Below are 25,166 nucleotides of genomic sequence, written 5' to 3' on the forward strand. Positions count from 1 at the left end.
TCTGAAGTTTAGTTGGTGTCATAATACCATCCAGGAATGCCAAGATTTGAGATGGTGAGTATAGAGTATAGAGTAAAGTCTGGTACACTATACGTGTGCGGTAAATAAGAGGTGTTATTACCCCTAAAGAGCATTTAATTTACTGTGTGTGGCATGAATTCCTGATAGTTGTGTAACAGTGCTTTTTAAGAAGAAAAGCAGCTTCCAGCTGCCCACCCGTCAGACTGAACAGGTGTGATGTTCTTATCTCTTTCAGGTCCATCTGGGAAGCGGGATTTGGGTTGATGAGGAGAAATGGCACCAACTTCAAGTAACCCAAGGAGATTCCAAGTACACAAAGAACTTGGCAGTCATGATTTGGGGAACAGATGTTCTGAAAAACAGAAGTGTCACAGGAGTTGCCACAAAAAAAAAGAAGGATGCAGTCCCGAAGCCACCCCTCTCACCTCACAAACTAAGCATTGTCAGAGGTAGGTCACAGAGCAGAGCCACAATGGCTGACATTCCATCTTACTCTGCCAGGAATGTATTAGGTACAGCTTAGTTGAACAGACACTGGAGCCCCTGTGTGTTGGGTCCTTGGACAGGGGACCCAACCGAGTGGATATTCCAGATGTCACTGACAAGTTCACATGGGACAGGGCTAATGGCTGTGGACACAAATACAGCTCAAGGAACTATCATGAGAGAGGGACAGATGGCATCTAGGAGTTCTTAGGAGTTCTTAGTTCCTTCTGCCCTTTGCCAGAAAACCAGGGAAGAATTCCTAGAGATAAAGGTCACTGAATGGGGCCTTGAACATCATATATGGAGGTGCAGGTACTTCTGGAGACAGATGCTTCTGGAATGAAAGTGTGGAGCTGGGAAGGGAATGCTGGTCACTGGATGTTATTCCTTTGTATTGTTTGAAAAGGCAGACAGACAGCTAAGACATTTGTCTTCTGGGGAGACAAATATCCCAGACTCCTTTATTTTTTCCTTCTTCCTTTTTCTCCTTCCCTTCTTCCCGTTCTCCTTTCCTCCTCTTTTCCAGGACCATGTATCTCTCATTTTCTTATCTTCTCATTTCTTTTTTTCTCTTTCTCTTTCCCACCTCTCTCCCTCCATTCACCAAGCTTTTATACATTACCACGCCCTCTGCTAGGTTTTGAGGATGTGTAGAGGAGCTCAGAGTCGCAAGGTGAAGAAGGACATAAGAACAACTTGTTATCACACAAATAACACATAGGGACAGACAGTAGAGCAGAGGGAGAAGAGAAAATATAGTAATTGCTGATTATTTTGAGCACTTATGTCTCAGGTTCTGTTTTTTTTAATGAGTCTTAAGGCACACTTTTACATATATTAACTCATTATCTCACTAACAGCCCAACTGTTTGCTGCTATTTGCTGCTATTATTATCCTTTTGCGTAGATAAGGAAACTGAGACACAGGGATATTAGAGAACTTGCTCCAGCCTCGAAGCTGGCAGGATGAGAGCCAAGAGTCCCAGCAGCAGGGCTGGCTTCAAAATCTGGCTCATAACTATTCTCCTGAAAAGGCCAGTCTGCCACATTCTGATGGAGAAAGTAAGACTCAGTGAATGTATTTGAAGCAGACTTTGTGGTCTGAACAAGTGCTGGAGGGAAAGCAACAAATGTGTCTACAATCGGGCAGAGCAAGCTGTAGTACAAACTCTAGTATGCTCAAGGGGTATTGAAACTTAAGGGTGAAGCGTGAGGTCAGGGCAGTGGATATGAGCCAGTTTTACTAGCAACGTGAAGGCCATGGTGAGTATCTTGTGTTTACTAACAGTGCAGGCAGTGGAAGCCTTCACTGGATGAAGGAATGATCAAGGGGAGGTCAGTAAGAAGACCCAAGGCAGTGAGCTGGACTTGGTGCTGCCATAGATGAAAGGTAGAAGAAGGGAAGCAAAGATAAATAGGGTGTGTTCTGGAGGCTGGACTGAAGAACCAGCTTCAAACTCAGGATATAGCTACAGGTTTCAGAGCCTGGGTTGAAACCCCTACAACCCTGACTCTGCTCAGGGGCTTTCTGTTGTAATACAGCTGCCTTTCTGCATGGCTGGCTTGTGATTAATTTGATTTGGGCAGCCACTTTTAGGCACTCAGATAAAACTTTCGTTCTGGCTGCTGTCTGAAGAGGGATATGCTGATTTTGGAGGTGGCCTTACAAAAGAAGGCTTGCTGTGGGGAGAGATCCCTGCTTTGCCTGATAGCTGGCCAAACTCCAGCTCTGGGATACGTGTTAGGATGCGATTCAGCAGGTCCCAAAGGCCTCCAGGTAACTGGCTGTGCCTCCCATTATCACACTTTGGTATCAAGTCATCTGCTGTGTATCTTAGTCAGGGTGGAGGGCTGTAATGATTCCCTATATTTTTATTGTCCTGGCACCATTATATGAGACTTGAGCAAAAGAAACAGATGATGAAGTAATCCCGAGCAGCCTTCAGAGTGGTGTTTTTTCCCAGATCACTTTTTTCCATGTTTCGTTTCTCTGGCTGCAAACTTTCTTCTTAAGATAGTCAGGGCTGCCTAGAGATGTAGCCATAAAACTGGCTAATAGACACCACAACTCTTTGGCTTGGGGCCACTGCAGACTGTGTCAAGCCTTCCCAGGGGTCCCTCTCTGATCCCCTTCCCCACTTCCTAAGCTGTATGTAAACTTTCTCCAACTACCATACCTACAGGCTAAACTGTAACCACCCCCCCCCCCCGCACACACACACCGCACACACACACCATTCTTCTGCTTCTTGTTCCAGAAAAGTTTTCCTTCTTCCTTCCCAAAATGGTTGCATATACTTGGACTGCTTATTTCTAACAAAAGCAAATCCAGTACTCAGAGGCCACTCTTGTCACCTAGCTCTACCATGTCTGTCTTCCTTTGCATTTCTAGACTTCTTGAAGAATTTATCTACACTGTTTATGTTCTGGTGATGGCCCTGCCCCCAATCTACCTGATGTATTTTCAGCTGTCACAGGGAGGTGCTGACTGACTTCTCATCCCTGAATCTCAGGTCTAATTCCAAGGCTTCTTTCTCCGTATTATGGGCAGGTCTCTCTCCCTGTGCCTCTCTTCTTTCCCCCTTCCACACTGTCCTCACCGACTTCACTTCCTGTCCTCCTCCTGCTCTACCGTGTGCCCACTGTCATCCGTTAAAACCTGCTCCTCCCCTCTAGCTTAGGCTTGATTAGGCCTCAGGTGACCCCACTAGACCATCTCATATAATACCCAAATACTTCACACTACCCACCAAAGCTTTCTTCCAGCTCCCTCCTGTCCTCACTGCCCACAGTATTATTCCTTCTGAGCAATACATCCTGTCTGCTTGTCTCCCAGAGAGGCCTCCAAGGCCTCCCCCTCCCAAACAGTGCTTCCTTCACTTTGTCCATGACCCTACTTAAAGTCTCTGCACAGCGTTTCATATTTACTTGGTAATTGTCTTTCTCCCTTGCCTCCATTACAAGCTATGATTTATAGGCCTCTTGTCAGGGCTAGTGCTTAATAAAGGTTTGCCTTCTCCCCAAAGCAACTTTGGCATTCCCTGACTTAGTGAATGGTGCCCTCTCTTGTGCTTCCCTTGCTCTCTGTACCTTTTAAGCCCTGCACTTCTCCACATGCCATTGCTCCCATGAAAGGGAGGGCCACATGTTTCTTTTCCTGTCTTACTTCAAGAAGCTTCCACATTCCTCTTCCCATCAGGTAACTAGAGTGAGTTTTCACATATGATCTCTTTACTACCACCCCATCCCAGCCAGTATGTCCTTTATTAAAGGCTAAGTGGCTATGCCATGTAAACCCCTGCACAACCTAGCCCTTGTCTATACTCCCAGCTTTATTACCCTTGGACCCTTAAGTTGTTACCACAATTCAAGACTCTATTTCCTGCCCAAGCCTCAACTCCTCTCACCTTGGAAATGTGCACATGGTATTATTCCCCACGCCTGGAACCCCATCCTGTTTTGCTGAGCTAACTGCTGCTCACTACCAGATCTGCTTGTGAGAATAATCCTACAGGAGGCCGTTTCTGACTTCTTAGAGCACTGAGTGCTTCTGTCCTGTGTCCAGTGCACCTAGGACTAAATCTCAGTCCTCTTTTCTTCGCAGGTTCCTAAGAACTGCATGTAAATACTGGCCCTGTAAGTAGATGAGAAGGAAATTAACTTGCCCAAGACCATACAAATTATTAGAGAGCCCAGCTAAAGTAGGTTTTTCAGGCATTGCATTTGTCACCTGAGGTTTCCTGTCTTACTGAAACACAATATTGATGTTTTATTTTCTTATTTTTACTACAGCCAGACCGGTGTGAAATCTATGTCCCATCCCACCACACAGTCACCACTTTTAGCCTAATTATTTGAGCTATTCCAGATTGTATTTGGCTAGCTTTTTTTCCCAGGCAAGCTGTCTAGCTGGATTGAGATTGTTTGTATTTATTTTGCATGATTTGAAAAAAAAGTCACATGTCACATTGCCATATGAAAATGGCAAAAGTCTTTATGCTCATACGACTGGTAAGGGAGTTTTTCTTTGATGTTAAAATCTATTCCTAGCGGATGGCAGAAGAATGGGATGCGTGTTGAACCCACTTTGGAAAGATGAGAGCAGGAGCAGCGAGCCTCGCCTCGCCCTAACGACAAGCTCCAGAATGATAGTTAAATCTTATTGAGGTCAAATGACCTTTTGCCGAGTGTCTGAGTTTTTTAAATGAGCTACAGCATTGCGTTCTGGCTAATTTTTATAACTTTCTTTTAAATAGGACACATTAGTGCTGTTATAAACCTTGTTAATTAAGCAATAATCTCAAATGTTCCCTCGCAGAGGGAGACATTCCCACCAACTGCAGGTGATTAATAACTGGAGACAAACAAAGCCTTTTCATCAAGCTGAGGGACCATTCAGTGCCATTGTCCCAGGAAATGAGAGTGATCCAGGTTCTGCAGGGACCTTTCTGCAGAGCTTCCTTGTGCCTTTCTCTTCCTATCTCTCTGACAAATGCTTGTGGCTCTGAGGTCTATTATATCCACTCTCTTCTGTGATCCATCTCCCGCTCTTACATCTTGCTAGGAAGTTAGCTTTGTCTAGTTTTGACATCCCACATCATGAATGGTTGGCATTGAGATCCAGAGAGGTTCCCGGTAAAAGTTGCATGGCCCCAGGTCCAGAGCCATTTTGAGTACCTGGACATCTCCTCACAGGCTGCCCCTGCAAAAAAATTGGTTCAGGTTCTGGTAAAGTCATCTTGAGTGCTTACACTACTGGACCAGGACTGGAAGAGAAATACCCAAATGTCCCAATCTGGGGGAGATGATGTGGTTCTCTGACATCATTATCAATGCTTCTAAAGCAAACCTCAAATGGTATGGGGTTGAAGTATTGTAGATGGAGTAGAGTCTCTTAACTCCATCTGGTAGGTTCCACAAAGGCCAAGTGAGAAGACTGAAAAGGACTGAAGCAGGTGAAAAGTGGAGCTCGAGGCTTCTGGGCAAAAATGAGCAAAAACACGGAATGGTGGGGTAGTTTGGAAAAGAAAGGGGATTGCAGGTGGATATAGCAGCAGTGGGGCAAAGAGCCAGTCTTAGCGTTCTGTCTCCTTATGGAAAGGTGAATTGAGAGTGGTCAGGAAATGATGGAAATCAATTAAAAGCTTTAAAATGGTGGAAATCAATAAAAACAACCTTTCTCAGTAGTGAAGGAAAAGGTGGCCTAAAGAAAGAAGTCTTGTAGAACACATCCTTGAGAAAGAATGGCCAGAGATACCCCTTGTCATGTTTTTGTCCCTATTTCCTTTCCCCCATGCCCTCCCCTCATATTGTTTCCCCCCTTCCCTTTCCTATTTTAAATAAACAAATAAACATATATACAATATACCAGATTACAAGGTAAGATACTATAACAATATGAGAATAACCAAGGGACAACATTAGACATGAGAAATAACATAGTACATTAAGAATAACAATCACACATTATATAGCTTTTGTTTCCATATCCTGGAGGTCCTTTCATTTAGCCTCATCCTATATGGCCTTATGTATCTAGGTTTTGAGCTACTGTAATCCTCTGCTAGGAGAATGCAAGGTTTGTACTAATTATTACAAATGAGGGAAACCATTGAGCCTATGTTCCTTTGGGTCTGGCTTACTTCACTTAATATGATTTTTCAGGGGTAGATTTTTGTTTTATTGGTCTTTCAATGATAAAACTCAAGCCCAAAGAAGTTTAAGTTTTCTGTAATTACACATCCTACTTTGTACCTTATCTTGTACTTTTAGGTCCACAATTTTTTTATTTCCTTTTGCAGTTTCCTGGAAAAGCATTTATTAATTCACTTAACAAATGTTTACTTAATCCTGTTTTCTCTCGAAGCACTGTGCTATGCCTTAGAGATTAACATGACAGACAGACACAGAGAGAGAGAGAGAGAATATAAATTGAATCCTCGCATTAAAAAAATGTGTAGTCCACATAGTCATTGCATCCTTCAGAAAGATGCCAGAGTTTGTCATCCTTTTTAATCAGGTAAAGGCTTCAAAGCCATGATTTATAGGTCCCCAGTCTATGAGATCAGTTTAAAATCAGACTATAGGGAGGCCATGCTTTGGGCTAACTCTTTGCTTCCTCATAGCAAATGGTAGGCTCAGTAAGAGAGCAGCTGTCAGCTACTTCACTACAGTGAGACACTTTACTCCACCAAGAGTTGTGAAAACCTTAATAATGTGGCAGTGTCAAGTGCCATTAAAGATACAGGGCAAAGCTAGGCACAGAGGCTCATGCCTGTAATCCTAGCTACTCAGGAGGCTGAGATCTGAGGATCAAGGTTCAAAGCCAGCCCGGGCACAAAAGGACCTGAGACTCTTATCTCCAATTATCCTCTAGAAAACTGGAAGTAGGGCTTGGCTCAAGGGTAGGGTGGTAGCCTTGAGCTGAAGAGCTCAGGGACAACACCCAGGCCCAGGGGTAGGGTGGTAGCCTTGAGCTAAAGAGCTCAGGGATAGCACCTAGGCCGAGTTCAAGTCCCATGACCCACAAAAAAAAAAAAAAAGATACATGGCAACTAGTACTTGCATACATTGCTTTTAAGAGTTCTAGTCAGTGTAGCATTTTAGAAAAGAATGTCCTAGACATCACCTAGTGAAGTTGAGTGTGCACTCACACTAACATTCAGCATTCCATGCTCAACAGATAATTAGATGAGTTTCTGTGTATGTACCCCTAAGACATGAATGAGGACACTTGTAAAACAAGGATCCATGGACAGCTTTGTATAGCAACCTAGAGTCTGACAATAGGATACTACTCACCAGTGAAAATGAATGATATACCGCTATATATGTCCAATGAGTAAATCTCTTATTATAACATTAAATAAAAACAGTAAGTCACAAGAATACATAGAGATGGACACATTCATAAACAGCTAAACACAGGAAAAATAAAATGTATGTCTCTCTCTCTCTCTCTACACACACACACACACACACACACACACACACACACACACACACACACACATATATATATTACTGCTAAGAGGAAAAAAAGCCAAAGTTTCAGGCAAGGGATTATCTCTGATGACAGAAAAGGGGAGGGAAGAGAAGGGGAGAGTAAAAGGAAGGGGAAAGGGGAGGAGGAAGAAAGAACATTACATACACCATAATGAAACATCCTTACATATTCTCACCAATAACAAGTGCTGAAAAGGATTCAAAGAGGGGAGAAGCAGTTTGGGGCGAGCCATTCAGGAGTTTCACATGGACCAGTTCAGCTAGATAGCGGGCACATGGATGTTTCCCTGGTATTAAGGTATAAATTTACAGTACATATCTACTATGTTCTAAGTATATTTAGAATGTATATTTTATACTTTTACAAGGTAAATGACTTAATCATTGGGAAGTATGTCAGGAAGCATGTTCTCTCCCTCTCCCTTAAAAAATTCAGTCCCCAATTCACCATTAATCCTTGGCCTTCTTGTTTCTTCTGTCTGTCTAGAGTGTTTGTATGACAGAATAGCACAAGAAACTGTGGATGAAACTGAAATTGCACAGAGACTCTCCAAAGTCAACAAGTACATCTGTGAAAAGATCATGGATATCAATAAATCTTGTAAAAATGAAGAACGAAGGGAAGCAAAATACAATTTGCAATAAACTTTGCATTTTTCATAAAGCCTTTGTGTTTTCCTTGCGAGGTGTGTGATTTTTTTCTGAGCAATGGTGCCATCCAAAACAGACCCCCACCACACATGGCGCCATGTGGGCAGGGGGCCAGTAGGGTATTGAGGCCAGCAACTTGATCTGAACTTGGACATCATACTTCAAGTCAGACAGATGGATTTGCTGAGACTCAGGCAGAGCCTGAGTGCCACAGGTGTCATTATGGGTATAGGAAAAACCATTTTCAGAAGATTGTAAATCATCTCTGAGATGCTTGTCACTTGAGCACTATATGGACTGGTATTTTTTACCATCCAAGGACTTGTATCATGTTCCTCTATTTTGTTCTAAAATAAAGCTTCATTAATTCTTGATGTGGACAATCATTACTCTCATTTATTTAGAGTCTTAGGTGTATATTGGAGATGACTCTGGTGTCATTCAGCCTGGAAGGTCTTCTCTGAGGAGAAAAGAACCCATAAAGGAAACTGGTGCCATCAAAATCTTTGATGGTGGATCAAAATCAGCATCAAAAGATGAATTTTAGACCAATCGGCTTGTTCGAGATGTTCTGAGATTCAGCTTCCTTGATAATTTGAGTCAGCCTTGGTTAATCAAGGGGGGAGGGGAGTAGTAATGTTAAGTGGTTTGAGGTTGTATTTCAGAAACCCCTAAATGCAATTAGGGGCAGTGTTTCCTGCTAACTGTTCACTCTACCGTGTTTCTGAAGTGATCTTTCAAATTACCCAATTTTTAAAAAATCTCATTCATTCAGTTACTGAGTCTCTGAGCTGCCTGGAACATATTTTGTCAAACTACACTCAATCTTCCTGTTGATTTGCACTCTTCTCTCTGTAATGTCTGCATAGCAGTCAGCAAAGAACAAATTGCTCACTTTGGGTTTAACCAAATCTCTCCGAGTCTCCAATATCTAATTTATAGAAAGAAGGTAATAATGTATCTTGCAGAGTTGTTGTAAGGATGAGAGATAAAATACATAAAGTGCTCATATATAAAACGCTCGATAAACGTCTGCTATTTGCTTTCTTTTTTATTGGCTTTTAGACATGGGTTGGAAAACTTTGTCCTATAGTTTTGCTAGTGGTTATTCTTTAGTTGATAGTCTGTAAGCAAAATCTCAGGGTTACCGGGGTGAGTGAGTGGGTGGCTGTCACTTTGAGACCTCTTATTTCAGTAAATCCAGTCTTTTGTCATTTAACTATCATGTGCTCACTAATAGGACACATAGTTGATCATTTTCTTTGATGGTGTTTTCCCAGCTCTTTACAAACCAGAAGTGTGATCATGGGTCAAGAACTTCCTAGAGTTCTAATCATTGTAATGAAGAATATAATGGCCAGCACACAGGCTCTATGAATTACTAACATTTTGTGTACTGCAGTTTGTCTAAGTGGCTAGCACAATTGAATCCATTTGACAAGGTCAGTAAAGTTTGTGGTAGGTAGTAGGTGCTCAATAAGTTCTTGTTCAGTTTTATGGCACAAAGCAGCTTAAGCACAAGTACTATAGATTGTATGAGAGATTGGAAAGGTGTGTCACTGAGCCCCATTTCCCTTTCCCTCTAAGCAGGGCGAAATACACTCAGATTCTCTGTGCATTTTCTCAAAGACATACAATATGGAAGTTGTTTTTAGGTATTTCCAAGTTAGTAAAAAAAACGTTGTGGAAATATCCTCAATAAAAACAACCTGATGAATGTGAGAGTGCTTTGCACTAGGAACAGAGGAGACCATGAGGGTCTGTGAGATTCGGGTCCAAGTCCTTGTCTGACCACTTCTAAACAGGTCACTTGATCTATGATAATGACTGCTAACTGGAGGCTGCTATGGAAAGTAATCTGATAGTATCTAGAAAGCAGCCCTGGGAATCACTCCATGTGGATGACAGATATCCTTAGTGGTGTGGCAGATGAACGTCAGAAGTTATCTGATGGGAACAAAAGGTTTTTCCCACTATTTAGATGGTTTTGAGTTCCTGGCATGTGACTGTATGAACTCAGGATTGACACTGATGAAGACATAGGCTCAGGAAAGGATAAACAGTGTCTTGTTCTAAGGTCCTGGAACTATAGCAACGAAGCAGGATCAGAATCCAAGTGTAAGAAACCTGTCCTTGTACTTCTAAGAAAGATAAAGGGGAATATTATGGTCTGGCTAAGAATCTAGATATGTTATCTCTGTATTTAGGGGTAACCCAACGAAGTAGTCAATGACAATTTGTTGGAATTGGATACCATTTCTAAGCATTTGCTATATTCAAACATGCATGTAAAAAAACCTTAAAACCATTTTGAATAGCTGATCCTTCCTAGGCTTGCCCAATCTTAAGAATTTTCTGAAGTGCTTAAAATACAGATTCCCAGGCTTTGCTTGGGGAGCCTGATTTAATAGGTCTGGAATAAAGCTAGGAACATGTATTTTAACACAAGTGCCACTTTTGAGGAGTATCTGTTTAATAGAACTTATCTCGAGATTAATGAAGGAATGAATATTTCTTAAGTATACAAAAGAAAAATCTAATGTGCCTGAGGATACTTTACCTGGAATTGAGAATGAATTTCTCCTTAGATAGCCTGAAAACCTGCCTTTGCATCTTGTTTAGAGTCGTTCTTTGTGTTCAGCACATGATGTGTAGTTGCACATTGCAGAAGGCCACTTTCTGTCCGGGCACCCATGACCTAGCCTTCACTTTGCCCCTAGATTCTTTTGGCTCTTGGGACAGGCCACTGTGTAATTTAGGACGAGATGGTCCATGGAGTGGGCAAAACTTGAATCAATGAATATTAGGCTTCAAGTTTTCTGTTGCAAGATGAAACCGACTGATGAGAATTCACTTTATTTCCTAGTTGAGATGTGTGATAGTGACTCTATTGATTTCTCATATGCTTTTCTAAATGATAACTTTTTGTAATTATAAAGCAATAAAAATGACTTTATAATAATTTCATAAAGATAGGAAACTCTCCAAATTGCATTGCTGGAAGTATTGGGATGGGCTGTTATTTTATTTTCAAGGCTGTAACTGCATATGAGGCATACTAATGATCCCAGCCCAGGATCAGGTGTGAACCCCCATAACAGTCAAAACTTCCAAGTCTAACATCCACAAACTGGATAGATGTCAGACCACAGTTGAGTTAAATATCTGTTCAGCTGCCTAGGCCCTTAAGGTTGGGGCTCATCTGCAGCTCTGCCAATTTGTGGAGGGCCTCACCGCATTCTTTATCCAGAGCAATGGTACGGGGAGTATGTGCACTCAAGTTCTCATCCAGCCCTAGTGCCTTCTCCCTCCCCTGAGGCAAGTTATTTTCTTCGGATTCATCTGCAAAGTGGAGGTAATAATACTCAGCTAACAGGCAGGAGGCATGGTAATAGAAAGGTACCCAGGTAAGAGGGTAAGTGACTCTCAGTACAGATGCCAGGATTCCTCTGCTCTCCTGCCCTCTCCCTGCACTTATTCATTCTTCATCTGTGTGTGCTTCTGCCCTGCCTCTGACCTGCTGACCTCTGATGCAGTTGCCTTAGATTGCATACCTGCCTTGGGCTCTCTAGAATCTGCTTATCCTACAGTTTCAGATGGAGAGTCCTCCCCAGTGATGCTAAATGGTCTCACTCTGCACCTCAGTCCCCACCTGCTGACTCCCGACCCATTTGGAGATTAACCTTTGGAGATTAGATTGTTTATAAATAAAACTTAGATGAGGACGTTTGTGTAGAGCAATTTTTCCCTCTGTTTTATCCAATTTTCCTCTTTTTAGTCCAGTTTTTCCTTTCTTTAGTCCAAAGGAATGATATTTTTCTTATTCTTTTTACATCTCAAAGAGTACGATTACCTTTTAAAAAATATTCTACCAACTTAATTGGTTTAAAAAAAAGTACCTCATTATATTGCATTTGATTATTATCCAAATCGTACATTGCTTCCAGTTTGGTTCCTTCTCTATAGAAAACTACCCTAAAACTCGTTAGTATTTCCAGCAAATTCCATTTAATGATCTATCATCATTTTTTTCATGGGGCAATTTGCTTACCATGGGCAGGTTATATTTTGCTTTTATATCTGCAAATGGGCAATGGATTTTTTAAAATATCTTCTTTTAAAGGGATTGACCAGCTTCTGCCAGGTACTTTCCTAAACTAATGGAAATCAAGGATCAAAAAGGATCTTAGAGCTACCTTCAGTCAAGATGGCCATGCTGAAATCTTACTAGACCTGACAATCATCTTTCTACCCAAGTCTGTCCTATTCTTCCATCATTAACATGTTGAGCTAAAACCTGTTTCCCTGGGGCTTTTAACATTGTAGAGTAATTCAGATTCTCATGCTAAATATACAGAGAATGCTTCCCTTTGTAGAGCTGAAGATGACTACCTAGCCAAATTCCCTATACCTCGCAACCCATCACTTTAACCATTATGCAGCTAGTTGTGGTGATTGTATTGGCCTACCACTATGTTAGACCTTTAGTCCCAGTGGGTTTGTTGTTGTTGCTGTTGTTCTTTCTGGTGGTTTTTTTTTGCTTCCTTTTTGCTGCCTTCTTTCATCTTAATAGCTCTTTAGTTCCACCTGTTCCTAAATCATCTAATTTTTTTTCAAATGTATTTCTTAAATGAAACGGAGGACTTTGCATTCATCCCTATAACATTTAAGTTTGTTGAGTACAGCCCCAAATTACAGATGGTTCGGATCTGCTTTTCCATTTCTGTTTAAAGTTCACAAGAAATGTGAAGGAAGCCAAAACCTTGAAAGCAAACCCAGCATAATCTCAAGGGCCAAACCCAAGTACATGTCCACTCCTGAGATTTCCTTGCTGTATTCAGGGCTGTAGATAACACTGTTCAGGGCAGCCTGTGCCATCCTGTTTCCTCTGGTCCCCTGCTCCATGCTCATGTATCACCATGTGAAAACACTTACCTCTGCAGCCTAGATTTCATAGCTGTTGTTTTAATAGCTTCCCACCAATGAGTCCAAGCAAACTTTTGATCTCTTCATTGTATATTTTATTGTTTCTAGTTTCTCACCATTAGAGCAATCACTTATGATTGTTTTCCTTATGTTAATTTTCTTTTTGGAGTAAAATTTCCAGGAATGAGCTAACTGTGTGAAAGGGCAAGAAAGTTTTTATTGTCCTTTCTTTATATTACTGTGTTGCTTTCCAAAAAGTTAAGCCACATCTTAAGCAGTGTAGACAGTCATGTGCCATTTTGCCACAGCTTCACTGGTGTCTGCAAGTTTTTAAGTCTGGCAGTTTAGTAAATGGAAATTTGCATGTAGTTTTTCAGCTTCCCGTTATAGGAATTGTCTGTGCATATATGAGAACTGTTTTGGGTATTTTATTTTATATCTCCCCTCCACATGCTATAGTAAACAAACATGATGCTTTATGTCTTCTTGTACACAGATATTTCTGTTTATTCATTTATCAGATAAAAATATTGCCATAACATCCAAAGCCTTGACGCAGAATTTACTCTAGAAACAAAGACTGAAGGAAAGTAGAAACCAAAGCAGCTCTTCCTACCCGGAGTGTTCGGCCCTGGGCGATCAGAAGCTTTTCCTGCAGCTCCTTAGTCCTTCCTGGTCTCCTTCCAACAGGGTGAAGATTGATAGACCATGTAGCTCAAAACAGAAGGAGAGGGTGGATAGTGGCTACATTTCAGAATGCTGACCTTTCTTGGGTTTTTCCCAAACCACTTCCTTGATGCCATGGAACAACTGGGCTGTAGAATAAAGAAGAATGGGCTTGGGCCATTCCTTCTCCACTTCTCAGTGGCAGGACCTCGGCTGCGTGAGTCAGCCTGCTTTGTGCTAAGACTGATTAGCTGCATGGAGCAGATTTCTCAGCCTCGGTGGCAAGAAGATGAAGCGTCGACCTTTTAGGACTGTGGCACAATGGTGAGAATGGGAAAGGTGTGCACACGCACACAGTAGGTGCTCATCAGCAGGCCCTTCCCTCCATTGAGAGCATGAAGCACACAGCCTTAGTACACGTGGAGCCTGGTGCTTCCTTCCTGTGACCTTCACTTGCCCTGTCTTGGCCTCTGAAAACACTTGTGGCCATGATGGCATCCTGGTAGTTGGAGCAGGATTTTAAGGCCACAAAGCACTCCAGGTAGATTCTTAGATTCCTCCGGCCCCCCACACTTAGCCCCCTTCCTTCCCCAAACTGGTTGGAAGCCCTGACCTAGACATGAGAAATGAGAGTCACCACAGAAAGACCATGAGAGCTGATGGAAGGAAGGAGGCTGGAGTTCTCTCCCCACTCTCCCCAACAGATCTTAAAATTATTTTCATTTTGCTGACTTGCACACTTTTCTGAGTTAAGGAGCTTCGGGACATGGTTCTAGGCCATTTAAGCAGAAAGCTTCATTGGCTCCAGTGTCTGAGAGAAGAAAAGGTTTAACACTATGCAGCCTGCGGCAGCCCTCCTAGAAGGATAAATGCAGGCTTTGCAGGGAGGAAGACTGCCCTTCAGGGAAAGCCTGGCCCACGGCTCTACTAAGATTTCCATAGCTGGGCACTAATGGAATAAAATCACAGCTAGGTTTAGAGATGGACTGAGCTTCTCTTTTGTTTATTTTTGGTTTGGGTTTTGGTTTTATGCCAGTACCGGGGCTTGAACTCAGGGTTTCATGCTCTCACAGCTTTTATTCTCGTGGCTTGGGTTTTAAATTATGCTTATAAGGTGTCTTGTTTTCTTTCTTGTCATTCTTTTTTATCCTTCTGAGACAAACAGCACCTCTAGCAATCAGCACTGAGAATTAGCTGTGTGACAGACCTTGTGCTTCATGACAAAGCCAGGGGAGTGCTCTCCTTCCCTAGGCTGGAGCTGGACTCTAGCCATGTCCGTTCACCTTGAATCCTCTTCCCTCATGAAACAATACAGGATGGTGCAGAGTGAAAGTCAGTACCCAACATCTGGATGCATAGAATCTCCCCCCCACCCCAGCCTTTCTCTGTCTTTCTCTGTTTCTATCTCTAGTCTCTATTACTCTCTGACTTTCTTCATCCAGTGAAATACTCTAAAATAAAAATTAACTGCTGGGCACTGGCAGCTCACACCTGTAATCCTAGCTACATAGGAGGCTGCGATCTGAAGACCAAGGTTCAAAGCCATATCATACCATATTGTAAAAAGAAGAGCTTGAGACTACGTATATAAAACTTTAAAGCTTACAAATTACACTGAGGTTGTTGATGGACATACACAAGATGCAGGCAGAGTGTGTAACTCAGCAGGAAGAACACATATGCTAACTCTGGGACGGAGGAGAATGCAGACACTTCTGTAGTGACTCAGCTATTTAAAGCAAATAGATACAAAAGAGATCTGGAGGAACGACAACAGAAAGTGTAGAAACTGATTCACTCTGCAGCGCACGCGCCAGTGACAACATGGGGTTTGCTGTGGTACACACAGGATGCCGCACACATCTACTGGGTTTTTTTGTACCTGGGGGTAGACCTGGCCTGGAGTGTCGAGTGCAGGTCGCTGTCATCTCCTTGCTCATAGACCAAGCAGAGGATTAAATCAGAAATCAATCAAAGGCATTTTTCAAAACTGAACTATCGCAGCATTGCAAATAGTTGCTGCCCCCTGCTGTGTTCTTTTCTCTTCCCAACTCGAATGTGACTTCAAGGAAGACAGACGCAGCTGCTAGTTCATCTTTTGATAAGCTCCTGATCACTCTTGAACTATTGCTGGTTCTGACTCGGAGTTCTCACCAGCACCTTCTCTGTCACTCTGTTATCATGACCTGATTTCTTTCTGCTCTCACCAACTATCTGAGTTCAGGAAAAACTGATTTTCTTGGGCACCCACAGGATGGACACTGAATATGTTACTCTGTACAGAGTCAGGTATTTAAATGAAAAGGTCAGAAGCCTCCTGTTCCTCTGGCTGAGAAAGACAATGAATGATGCAGTAAATGGAGCCCTGACCTTACACTATTCTTTCTTGCCTAGACCTGCTGGGTTCTCTCACCTATATGGAAAGGGATAAAGACACATGCAATGGAAGTGATGGAATTTGGTCAAGGAGGTCTGTGAACTAAGTTTCTGTGAACTTTACCTGATCCTTCTACATCCCTGTGAATGGTCTCCATCACTCCCTGTAGGAGAATGGGGTGCTTGGCTAGTGGCAGACTGATAATCGGAACTGAAGCAAATTCAAGTCTGTTTGGGTTCTGGACCCAGTGGGCTGAGCTGACTATATGCATTTCCTACCTTGCCATCCAGCTGAGAGTGGCCAAGGCAGGGGGGGAGAGGGATAATCACATTTCAGAGCCGGCTGGTGTAGCTGCCACTTGGAGCTTCCTTTGTATTTTGAATATGTAGTCTCTAATTAGACTTTGCTTTCATTGCAAGATTTCCATATGCCCCGTGACTGCTGTGGCACTCTGTCTGGGGATAAACACGTCCATCAAGTGAGAAGTGAACGTGGCTGTGGCCTTGGCCTCGTCATCCAATTGGCTTGCTCCACCGCGGTTCCTCTGGGGACAGAGCTCAGCCCTCCCCTGCGAAAGTGCTCTGGGGCCCACATTTTAATCAAAAGAGGACCTGCCTCTAGGACAAAAAGGAATAGGGGCACAGCTCAAAAGTGATTAAATTTAATAACCAAAAGACCAGAAAAGTCTGCTTTGCAATGCATAATTTCAGCAGATATTTATTTCATCATGTGCCCACATTCTATAATTCTGTATGGGGACACTTTATTAAAAATGCCATTTATTTTAACGGCAGCAGTAAGGCAAACATACACCTTTTTTTTTTTTCTTTAGCCCCTTCTCCTCACTGTGTTAAAGGCATCTGTGGTTATTAAATTACTCTTGAGTAGAGGAATGCCTGTCTCCAAATTTACTCTGAAGTATTTCAATAAAATGATCTCAAATGTTTATTCACTCAGCAAATACTCACCCAAAGTCTTTCTGGGCCGTGTGCCGAGCCAGCAGCAGGATAATGAAATGGAGCAGAGAGAGCCCCTCCCAGCCTCCCCAAAGCACTAGGGCGTGGGGCGGGGCAGGGCAGGTAGGGCAGGGCAAGGCACCCAGGCACAGCACAGGGATTGGCCCTAGGTCTAGTCAAGAAAAAAAAAAATGAATGGCTGGATGAATGAATGAAACTAAATAAATTAGAGCATAACAATGTTCCAGGCTGAGGCTGAAGCCGAAAGGGGACCACAGAGACATAAGAGAAAGCATGGTGGTTCTCCTGAGTGCACTGGAGGAGGAACTCCTAAGCTGGCTCAGGTGAGCTCTGAGCCCTCAGGAAGGGCACAGGGTGTTGCAGGCAAAGGGGGAGGAAATGAGGTCTGTGGTTCTGAAATTCTCTCTCTGTGCCATTCACATGCTAGGTAACTCACTTCTCGGCTTCTTTTTCTACCTCACTCCCTCCATTTTGATATCTTTTTTTTTTCTATGTATGTGGTACCGAGGAATTGAACCCAGGTCTTTGTGCATGCTGGGCAAGTACTCTACCACTAAGCAAAACTCCCAGCCCTTGATATCTTTTTTTTGTGAATATTGTTTTACCTTCAACTCCCAGCTAAAAATACAAGACCAACACAAACTTCCCTAGAACAAAGCCTGGGGCAGCATCCCTCCCATTGGTCACAGAGGCTGGCCAAGAAGTGGAGGCCCGGGAACCTTAGGGTCCCTTTAGCTCAGTGCTTTCTGAGGTTCTCTTTGGGGTGGGGAGCCAGATGAGTGGTAAGGCTGCTGGGCTGGGCGAGTCAAGGGCCTTGGGGAAAAACATGCCTCCCAGGCTACTTAGAGAAGTGGACCTTGTCTGACAACAAGGACACACTGAGGGTGCTGGGCCAAGGAGGAGGAGGCCAGATTGGTGCTTCAGGACACAGTAGCAGAACTGTAGTTGATGAGGGAAGAGCGAGGGAGGGAGGGGGGAATTGATGCTGGCTACCCTGTTTGCTGGGTGAACAGAATAGGACAGGTTCTGTCTGAGGAACTGTGGGGGGATCATGGAGTAGAATGAATTCTGTTAGAGATCTTCAGCTGAACTTGCCATCCATTGTTTGAAACAATATCTACATGTGAAGGTCATGCTTTGGGCCCTCCTACACAACTCCAGAAAAGCAACTGGAAGAGTGGTCTTTCAAAAACATGGGATAATGATGGTCCAACAATCAAGGGGTCCCCAATCAGCCATCTTGCTCTCTACAGCTTCTTCCAAGACTCACAACCCCACCTCCATTCCTCTAAAGATCATCCTATGGGGACTGGATGCACCTCAGACTTTAATTCTAAGTAGGTAGACTTGGTTCCTGCTACCACCCAAGACCCGGGTTCTCCTTGGTCTTGTTTGCCCAGTCAGAAATAGGCAAAGCTAGCCATGGCACCTAGTGTTTCATAGTGTTCTGTGAGGAGCTGGTTTGGGTGGAGACAGGGGAGAGAGTGGCAACTTAGTGCACTAAAAAGGCTACTCAAAAACCAAGAACCATTGTCAACCATGACAGGCAGGTTATGCAGGCAAGCTAGCACAAGGACCAGGCACCACTACTGTCCAACCCAGCCAGCAGCAGCAGCAACTGCAGCTCTGTGACAGCTTCTAGTTCCTCAGACCCTTGACCTTATTCAGGCTTCCTCATGCCCTGGAACCTTCACTTGTCGGCTTGATCCAGGTTCTGCAGCCCTTCCAGGAAGCACTGAGCTCCTTGGCCAAAAACCCAGCCCTTCCAGAACATCAGCGTTCCTCCCAGGACCCTAGGACCCCGTCTTATCTCTGCAGCTCTTGGAGCTGTTCTGTTAGCCTCTGCTAACCGTAGGACACTCTCCCCCATGACCTAACTCTCCCATAGGCCCTACTGCTGTCTAGAACATTCCTCCACGGGTTTTCTGTCCAAAGCCTGGCCAGTTCTGGGGATGAGTCCCTCTCCTCCATTCCCCATACCTGCGTATTTTGGTGTCAGCTCCCGACAGATGATGCCCTCTCCATAGAACTGTGAGTCTCAGGTTGATACAGTTGCACCTTCTCTGGGCTGTTGTAAATCAGTGCAATACTCACTTGGGTGAATTCTCTTTGTTCTTGCATCTCTCTTTTCTGACAAACCAAGGACTCCTCAAGGACAGGGACTGTGCCTTCATCAGCATGAGTCTCAGCCCCAGTACAAAGCATGGGGGGGGGGTGACAAGCGTCCCTCTCTGGATGAGGTGGGTGTCAACTCCAGTTTCTCAGAGACCCCCAAAGCAGTGAGCAGACCTTGAATTGGGCCCGGGAGATAGACTAGGACTGACTTCCCTTCAGGGCTTGGGGGCAGCTGCTGTCTCTCCAGAGCTGCTGTCATGGTGTCTCTCATGCACACTCCTGTTTTAACCCCATTCATGGGGGCCACAGCCACATAATTGGATTGAGCAGACACTGACAAGGTCAATTTGACAATTTCATTAATCTTTTATTAACCATGAGCCCTGAGCTCCAGCCAGGCTCGTCTGTGCGATGTCCCAGGAACGTGCCTGGCATATTCCTGGGCAGGCCGGACGTGACCAACTCCATGATGCCAGCAATGATGAAAAACTTCTGGCCTGAATGCCAAGCCTAATGCTGAGCAAGGCCCGCCATCTCTCAGACCACACAGAAAGGGGGAGAGAGGCCAAGGTGTGCAGAGCAGAGGGCCAGGATTAGTATCACTATTACTAACATTATGGATTCATAACCACCTTGAGTGTTAAAGAATCTATCTTTTTCCCTAAAGAAGAACTTAGACCCCAGAGAGGGAAGATGACAATATCCCATCCAGGAGGGCAATGGACTGTGGTGCTGGCAGGTTAGCTTGAGGCAGCCCCTGAAGAGTGCTGTGGAGGGATAGTGGGTGTGGCCAGTGTGTGCAAGGCAGGCTTGTTAAGAGGGGAAGGGAGGGAAGGAGGGAACATTATTATACAAGCTGAAGCTTGTATGAGAATCTCAGAGAAGGGAGTGAACCCCTTCCTGGGTGAGAAGGCCTTGCCTTGGAGAGAACTTGTAGATTCAGAGAGAAGCAAGGAGACAGGGGAGCACAAAAGAGGCAAAGCTGTGCAGTGAGGGTGACTGAGAGGAAGATGAGGGCTCAGCTGCCCCAGGACCTTGGGAGCCCAGAAAGGTAGCCAGGGAGGAATCTGCAACCCAACTTGCATTTTAGAAAGTTCTTTCTCACTTCTCTGTGGAGGACTGGAACCGAGGGCTGATTTTGGGATTCAGGCAACAGGAAGGAAGGGCGCTCAGAGCAACTGTGGAAAGAAGAGGACAGGGGACATGGAAGGATGATGCAAGGACAAGAGGGGAAGCTGGAGCCACGTGAGCAAGGGGACCCAGAGTGGCAGCAGCTGCTGGGTCAGCGCAGCCCAAGACTGGGTGGATCTCTCAATCTCCCCAAAGGCAATCAAGAGTGTCAAACAAACGTGGTGGGTTTGCTGTAACATCACTTGGAAGTATGGCCCCTTGGCGGAAGTCCCTTTTGTATTTTTCTCATAGCTTGTATACACAAGAAGCTGTGTCCGAATGATAGCTCTGAACTTGGGAGTAGCAGGACCTGAGACGGAAAGTTACTTTATTAACACACCCATCCATTGATTCACTGATACATTTATTTGTGTGCCACAAGTTGGCACAGATTTCCAGGAATGGTGCTCACTTACAGTCTGTGTCTTAGTCTATTCATGCTGCTGTAACAAAAATACCAAAGACTGGATGAGTTATAAACAAAAGAACATATGGCTCACTGCTCAGACCAGGAAGTCCAAGTTCAAGGCTCCAGATACTTAAAGCCTTGTGAGTTCCTTCCTCATAGACAAAGTCTTCTGTGTGTCCTCACAGGACAGAAGAGAGCAAACGAGCCTCTCCAGGCCTCTTTTAAAGGGACATTAGTCCTATTGTGAGGGGGAAACCCACAGGTCCTCTCAAAAGTCCCAGCTCCTAATACTATGTTTTGGAGGTTAGATTTCAAGATATGCCTTTTGGAGGACACAGGCATCCAGGATTCCAGCAAGGCACAGAAGCCTGCTTTCTCCTCCTTGCAAAAATCACTCATCTGATACAAATAGCATTTTATAGTAACAAACATATTATACCCTTCTGACCTCACTTAGACATCACACTGACAGGGAGGGAAGTACTATATTCTGCATTTCCAGATAAGGAAATCAAAGCTTAGAGAGATTGGTGGTTCACTCTGGTTCACACAGCCGGGGAGGGGAGTAACTACCCATTTCTCTCATCCTTCCACAGCAGTGGACCCCTTGACAGCCACCGGGGGCCTCCATGCAGAACTGTACACTCTGTCAGGGAGAAAGACCCAGCTTAGTGGGGTGCAGGTCCAGCGTGAAACCACCAGATCTGAAAACATGCTTTGTGGCCACCTTAGAAGATACAGCACAGGGGCTGTAAACAGATGCAACCCAAGAGCTGTGTTTTCTTCTACAAATGCATTTGTCAGCCAGACCCGGAGAGGCTCCCAATTCTGGGTGTAGGCTTCAGCAGGGAACAGTGAAAAGTTCTGGAAAGTCTTGTCAGGGAGAGTATGGATTGTCCTTAAGAGTGCTACATGGTCCAGGCTTCATCTGCCCACAGATCCAGCTAGCTGGAAAAGGTAGCATAGTTGTGTGTGGGACAAGGAGGAGAGCCCTTTCCTTGGAGCTATGGCTGGGGAGGTCTTCCCAGAGAGGAGGTAGCACTAACATCAGGTTCAGAGTCTCCAGCAACCTTCCCAACAACCCAGGAAAAAGGACAGAATGGTGGAGGGATGTGAAGTAGCATCCTCAAGAATGACAGAAACTGGATATCAAGGCAGGACTGGTACATGACTTTCAACCCCATCTCTGTAGAGCTTTGTGAGGAATAGGGATCAGTGCCTCCTGGGGGCAGAGAGAGGCAGAAGTATATTCCAGGTACCACCCAGGATCACAGAGGGGGATTGTGAGACCTGAACTTGAACTCTGGTCTTTCTCACTAGGATTTGGATACAGAGAAATCCGAGGAAGCCACTCCATGGATCCAGAGGTGGTATCTGACAGATTTACAGTTCCAGAGCCCACCTCAGCTAACCATTACAGTGTCTAGCACCAGAGAGGCCAAAGAGGCTGAGTCACAAAGAAGATAAGGTTCACATGAATATAGACGTGAATGCAACTCCTGTTAATTACAGAATACTGTCTCAGGAGTGAAAGTGGGACTTAACTTCTTTTTGCCTCAGTTTTCAGACCTCTAAAATGAACATAATCTGTCTTGTGAAGTTGAACTAATGTGACTATTAAAGGAAGTTTGTGCAGTTTTCTCCTCATCCTTCTCCTTTTTACTACCAGAACAGTAGTGTCAGGGCTGCAGAAGGGACAATGCAGTTCTCACGAGACTGACTTAGACAAGCATATTTCTCTCATCCCCAACATTGATTTGCTCCCAGGAGCAGCAAAGCAGATGAGGGACCCCATTCCATCCACTGTCATCTCAGGAGTCTACAAGCTGAGTCACATTGGACACCTGGGTCATTGGCTAGGCAGTTCGGGACTGTTTCTCATGCCGGAGCCCACTAGTGCCAGGATTGCTGGGGCCTTGCTAGTGGAATAAACACCATGTCTTGAGGTCACCTCTGCTTCTCATGGGGTTGCATAGAAAGAGCTGCATTCTTAGGCCATCTGTTTCACTTTATCCATGGTGTTGGCTGTATTCCTTGACTGCCAGGGCCAGGGGCTTTCCGGGGATGGTGAGTTAGTGGCTCCTGGGAGATGAGAGAAGAGGCCTCAAGGAGAAAGTTTGTGAGATGGGGCCTACTAGGACTCCCAGTCAGAGCCAGACCAGCTCTGCCCTTAGCCTTTCTCCTCAGCTCTCTTGTCATTGTCCCAAGGCCAGAGAACATCAGCTGCTCTGTCTCCAGTATAAATGCTGCTGTGACAGAAACCAACCCCTGTGGGCCTCAAGCCACTGTGGGTCTTTGTGCTTCCTTTTGTCATTTTTCCTCAAATGAAGCAAATGAATTTCTGCCCCCCCACAATTAAAGATAACATTTGTGTTAATATTTTATGTGCTTCCAGAAATTCTGATCTGATGACATACTTGCACAATATTTAGTCTAAGACTGTGTAAAGGTTTTCTTGAATCTACGGTGTCTTGAATCTACCGTTGATTTTTTTAGCTCTCATTTTTTAGTTGAAGACATAAGTTCAGAATGGTCGAGTGATACTTCTGAGGTTACACTGCTAAGCTAGAGGTAGAATCAGCACAAAAGCCTACATCTACCTGACTATAAAGGCGCACGCTGTCTCCTCCAGTTTCCCAGAAAAGTGCTGCTTGAAGCTCCCTCCAGCTTCAGCCCCTCTCCTGGCTTCCTCAGAGGAGTCACCTGGCTCTTCTGTGAGATGTTAGGCATCTCATGATAGTGTCATGGGGGACTGAAGAGGGGAGAGGTCAGGAACTGAGCAAAGTTGGTGGAAAGTGATAAATTCATTCAATTCATTCAATAAGCATGGTCTGGTGCCTCCACCCTGTGCCGCGCTTGATCACCATCTTGGATTCTGATCTGTAATGTGAACAAGAGTCTGCTGGGATGTGAGGCTAGACAAATATGCAAATCTCTGTATCTACCATTATTTTTGTAATGGGATTTTCCTGTGTCATGTTCTCAGCAGAGAGAGAGAGAGAGAGACAGAGAGAGAGAGACAGAGAGACAGAGAGAGAGAGACAGAGAGAGAGAGAGAGAGAGAGAGAGAGAGAGAGAGAGAGAGAGAGAGAGAGAGAGGAGAGATCCTTTTTCTACTATGTCATTTGGATGTCACCTTTGTAAGTGAATTCCTGTTGAGCCAAGAGAATAGATGTCTAACATTTTCAACCAGTGTGTATTATGTTCCTGTGCCTAGCCCTCTGCTGCCTAGTCTCTGAACTGACACCAGTCCCCAAATACTCCTCAGTGCTCCTAGAAAACACACTGTGCCCGCCATCCTCCCATCTACATTTTTTTCTCTTCTCTTTCTCTTCCTTTTTCTTTTTTTTGGGGGGGGGGATTTTTGTGTTTTATTTTCAGTGCTGGGGATGGAACCCAGAGCCTCAAATTTGAAAGAAATTCACTTATTGCTATTCTATCTATGTGTTAATGAAGTATTTTGGATAGCTTCCCATCTCTACATATTTTAAAATAGATATGTAGTTTGAAAGCTGTTTTGTTTCAAATATTTAAGAAACAACTGCCTTCAAATTATTTGGGCCAACAGACTTTTAAAGTTGTTCACTTCTGGCTTCCTTTCTAACGACTAGGTAGGAGAGGGTCCCCTGTTCTAGGACATCTCTTCACTGTGGGACGCAGGAGAGGGAAGTACAGACAGGATGCAGCAGACGAGGCCAGGCCCGATGGTCAGGACCACACAGCTCATCCCTCCCTCGGAAAGTTTTCCCCTTCCTATTCCCTCCAAATGAAGCCTTGCGTGGCTGAGCCTCCACGTCGGGCAGGATCCTTTGTTTGCTTACAGAGCAAAGCCCTGTCCAAATACTGTGTGTTAATTGTGCTGTCTGTGCTGGCCATCCTGGAAGAAGAGGACAAGGCTCAGCCTGGGTGGAGCACTGTCAGAGGAAGCCAAAGGTACTGGGTGACAAAATGCCCTGGACACATTGCCCTAAATAGCTAGGTTCCTGCAAGCCAAACTAGGATGGTCTGTCAACAACCAGAAGGCATTGAATAGAATCCAGCGTGAAACTCTTTGCTGGGCACATTCTGGGCAGAAGAAGGGAAAAGGAAAGGATGTGGAAGAGCTCATAGAATCAGAAACAGGCCCCGAGCCAAACTCAGGGAAAGCAGTGGAAGAAAATTGGAAACGAGGCAGAAAAGTGACAGATGCTAGTCGATGGTATATGAATGGAAAAGTTACCTGGTAGGCAACTGAGGTAGAGTCCTGCCTATTATTATTATTATTATTATTATTATTTATTTTGCCCATCCTGGGCCTTGAACTCAGGGCTTGGGCACTGTCCTTAGACTCGTGGGCTTTCTCAAGGCTAGAGCAATACCACTT

General features: G+C 44.4%; 1 protein-coding gene across 5 annotated transcripts in view; it reads left to right on the forward strand.

Moving 5' to 3' along the window:
* The window catches only part of LOC150061855 (BEN domain-containing protein 5), a 971,256-nt gene that overhangs the window by 781,408 nt on the left and 164,682 nt on the right, over window positions 1-25,166 (forward strand). For 3 of the 5 annotated variants that reach the window (XM_090334881.1, XM_090334885.1, XM_090334884.1), the window contains 2 exons: window positions 257-470; window positions 8,000-8,451. The exons of the other annotated variants lie outside the window; for them this stretch is intronic. In XM_090334881.1, coding sequence (XP_090191007.1) covers window positions 257-470; window positions 8,000-8,157 — 372 coding nt within the window. In that variant the 3' untranslated portion in view covers window positions 8,158-8,451. Of the gene's footprint in view, window positions 1-256; window positions 471-7,999; window positions 8,452-25,166 lie in introns of those variants that run through there. 5 annotated transcript variants of the gene reach the window in all.

This window comes from Megascapheus bottae, chromosome 6 (genome assembly GCF_031878675.1).
Source record: "Megascapheus bottae isolate mThoBot1 chromosome 6, mThoBot2.hap1, whole genome shotgun sequence".
In the NCBI taxonomy this organism is placed as follows: domain Eukaryota; kingdom Metazoa; phylum Chordata; class Mammalia; order Rodentia; family Geomyidae; genus Megascapheus; species Megascapheus bottae.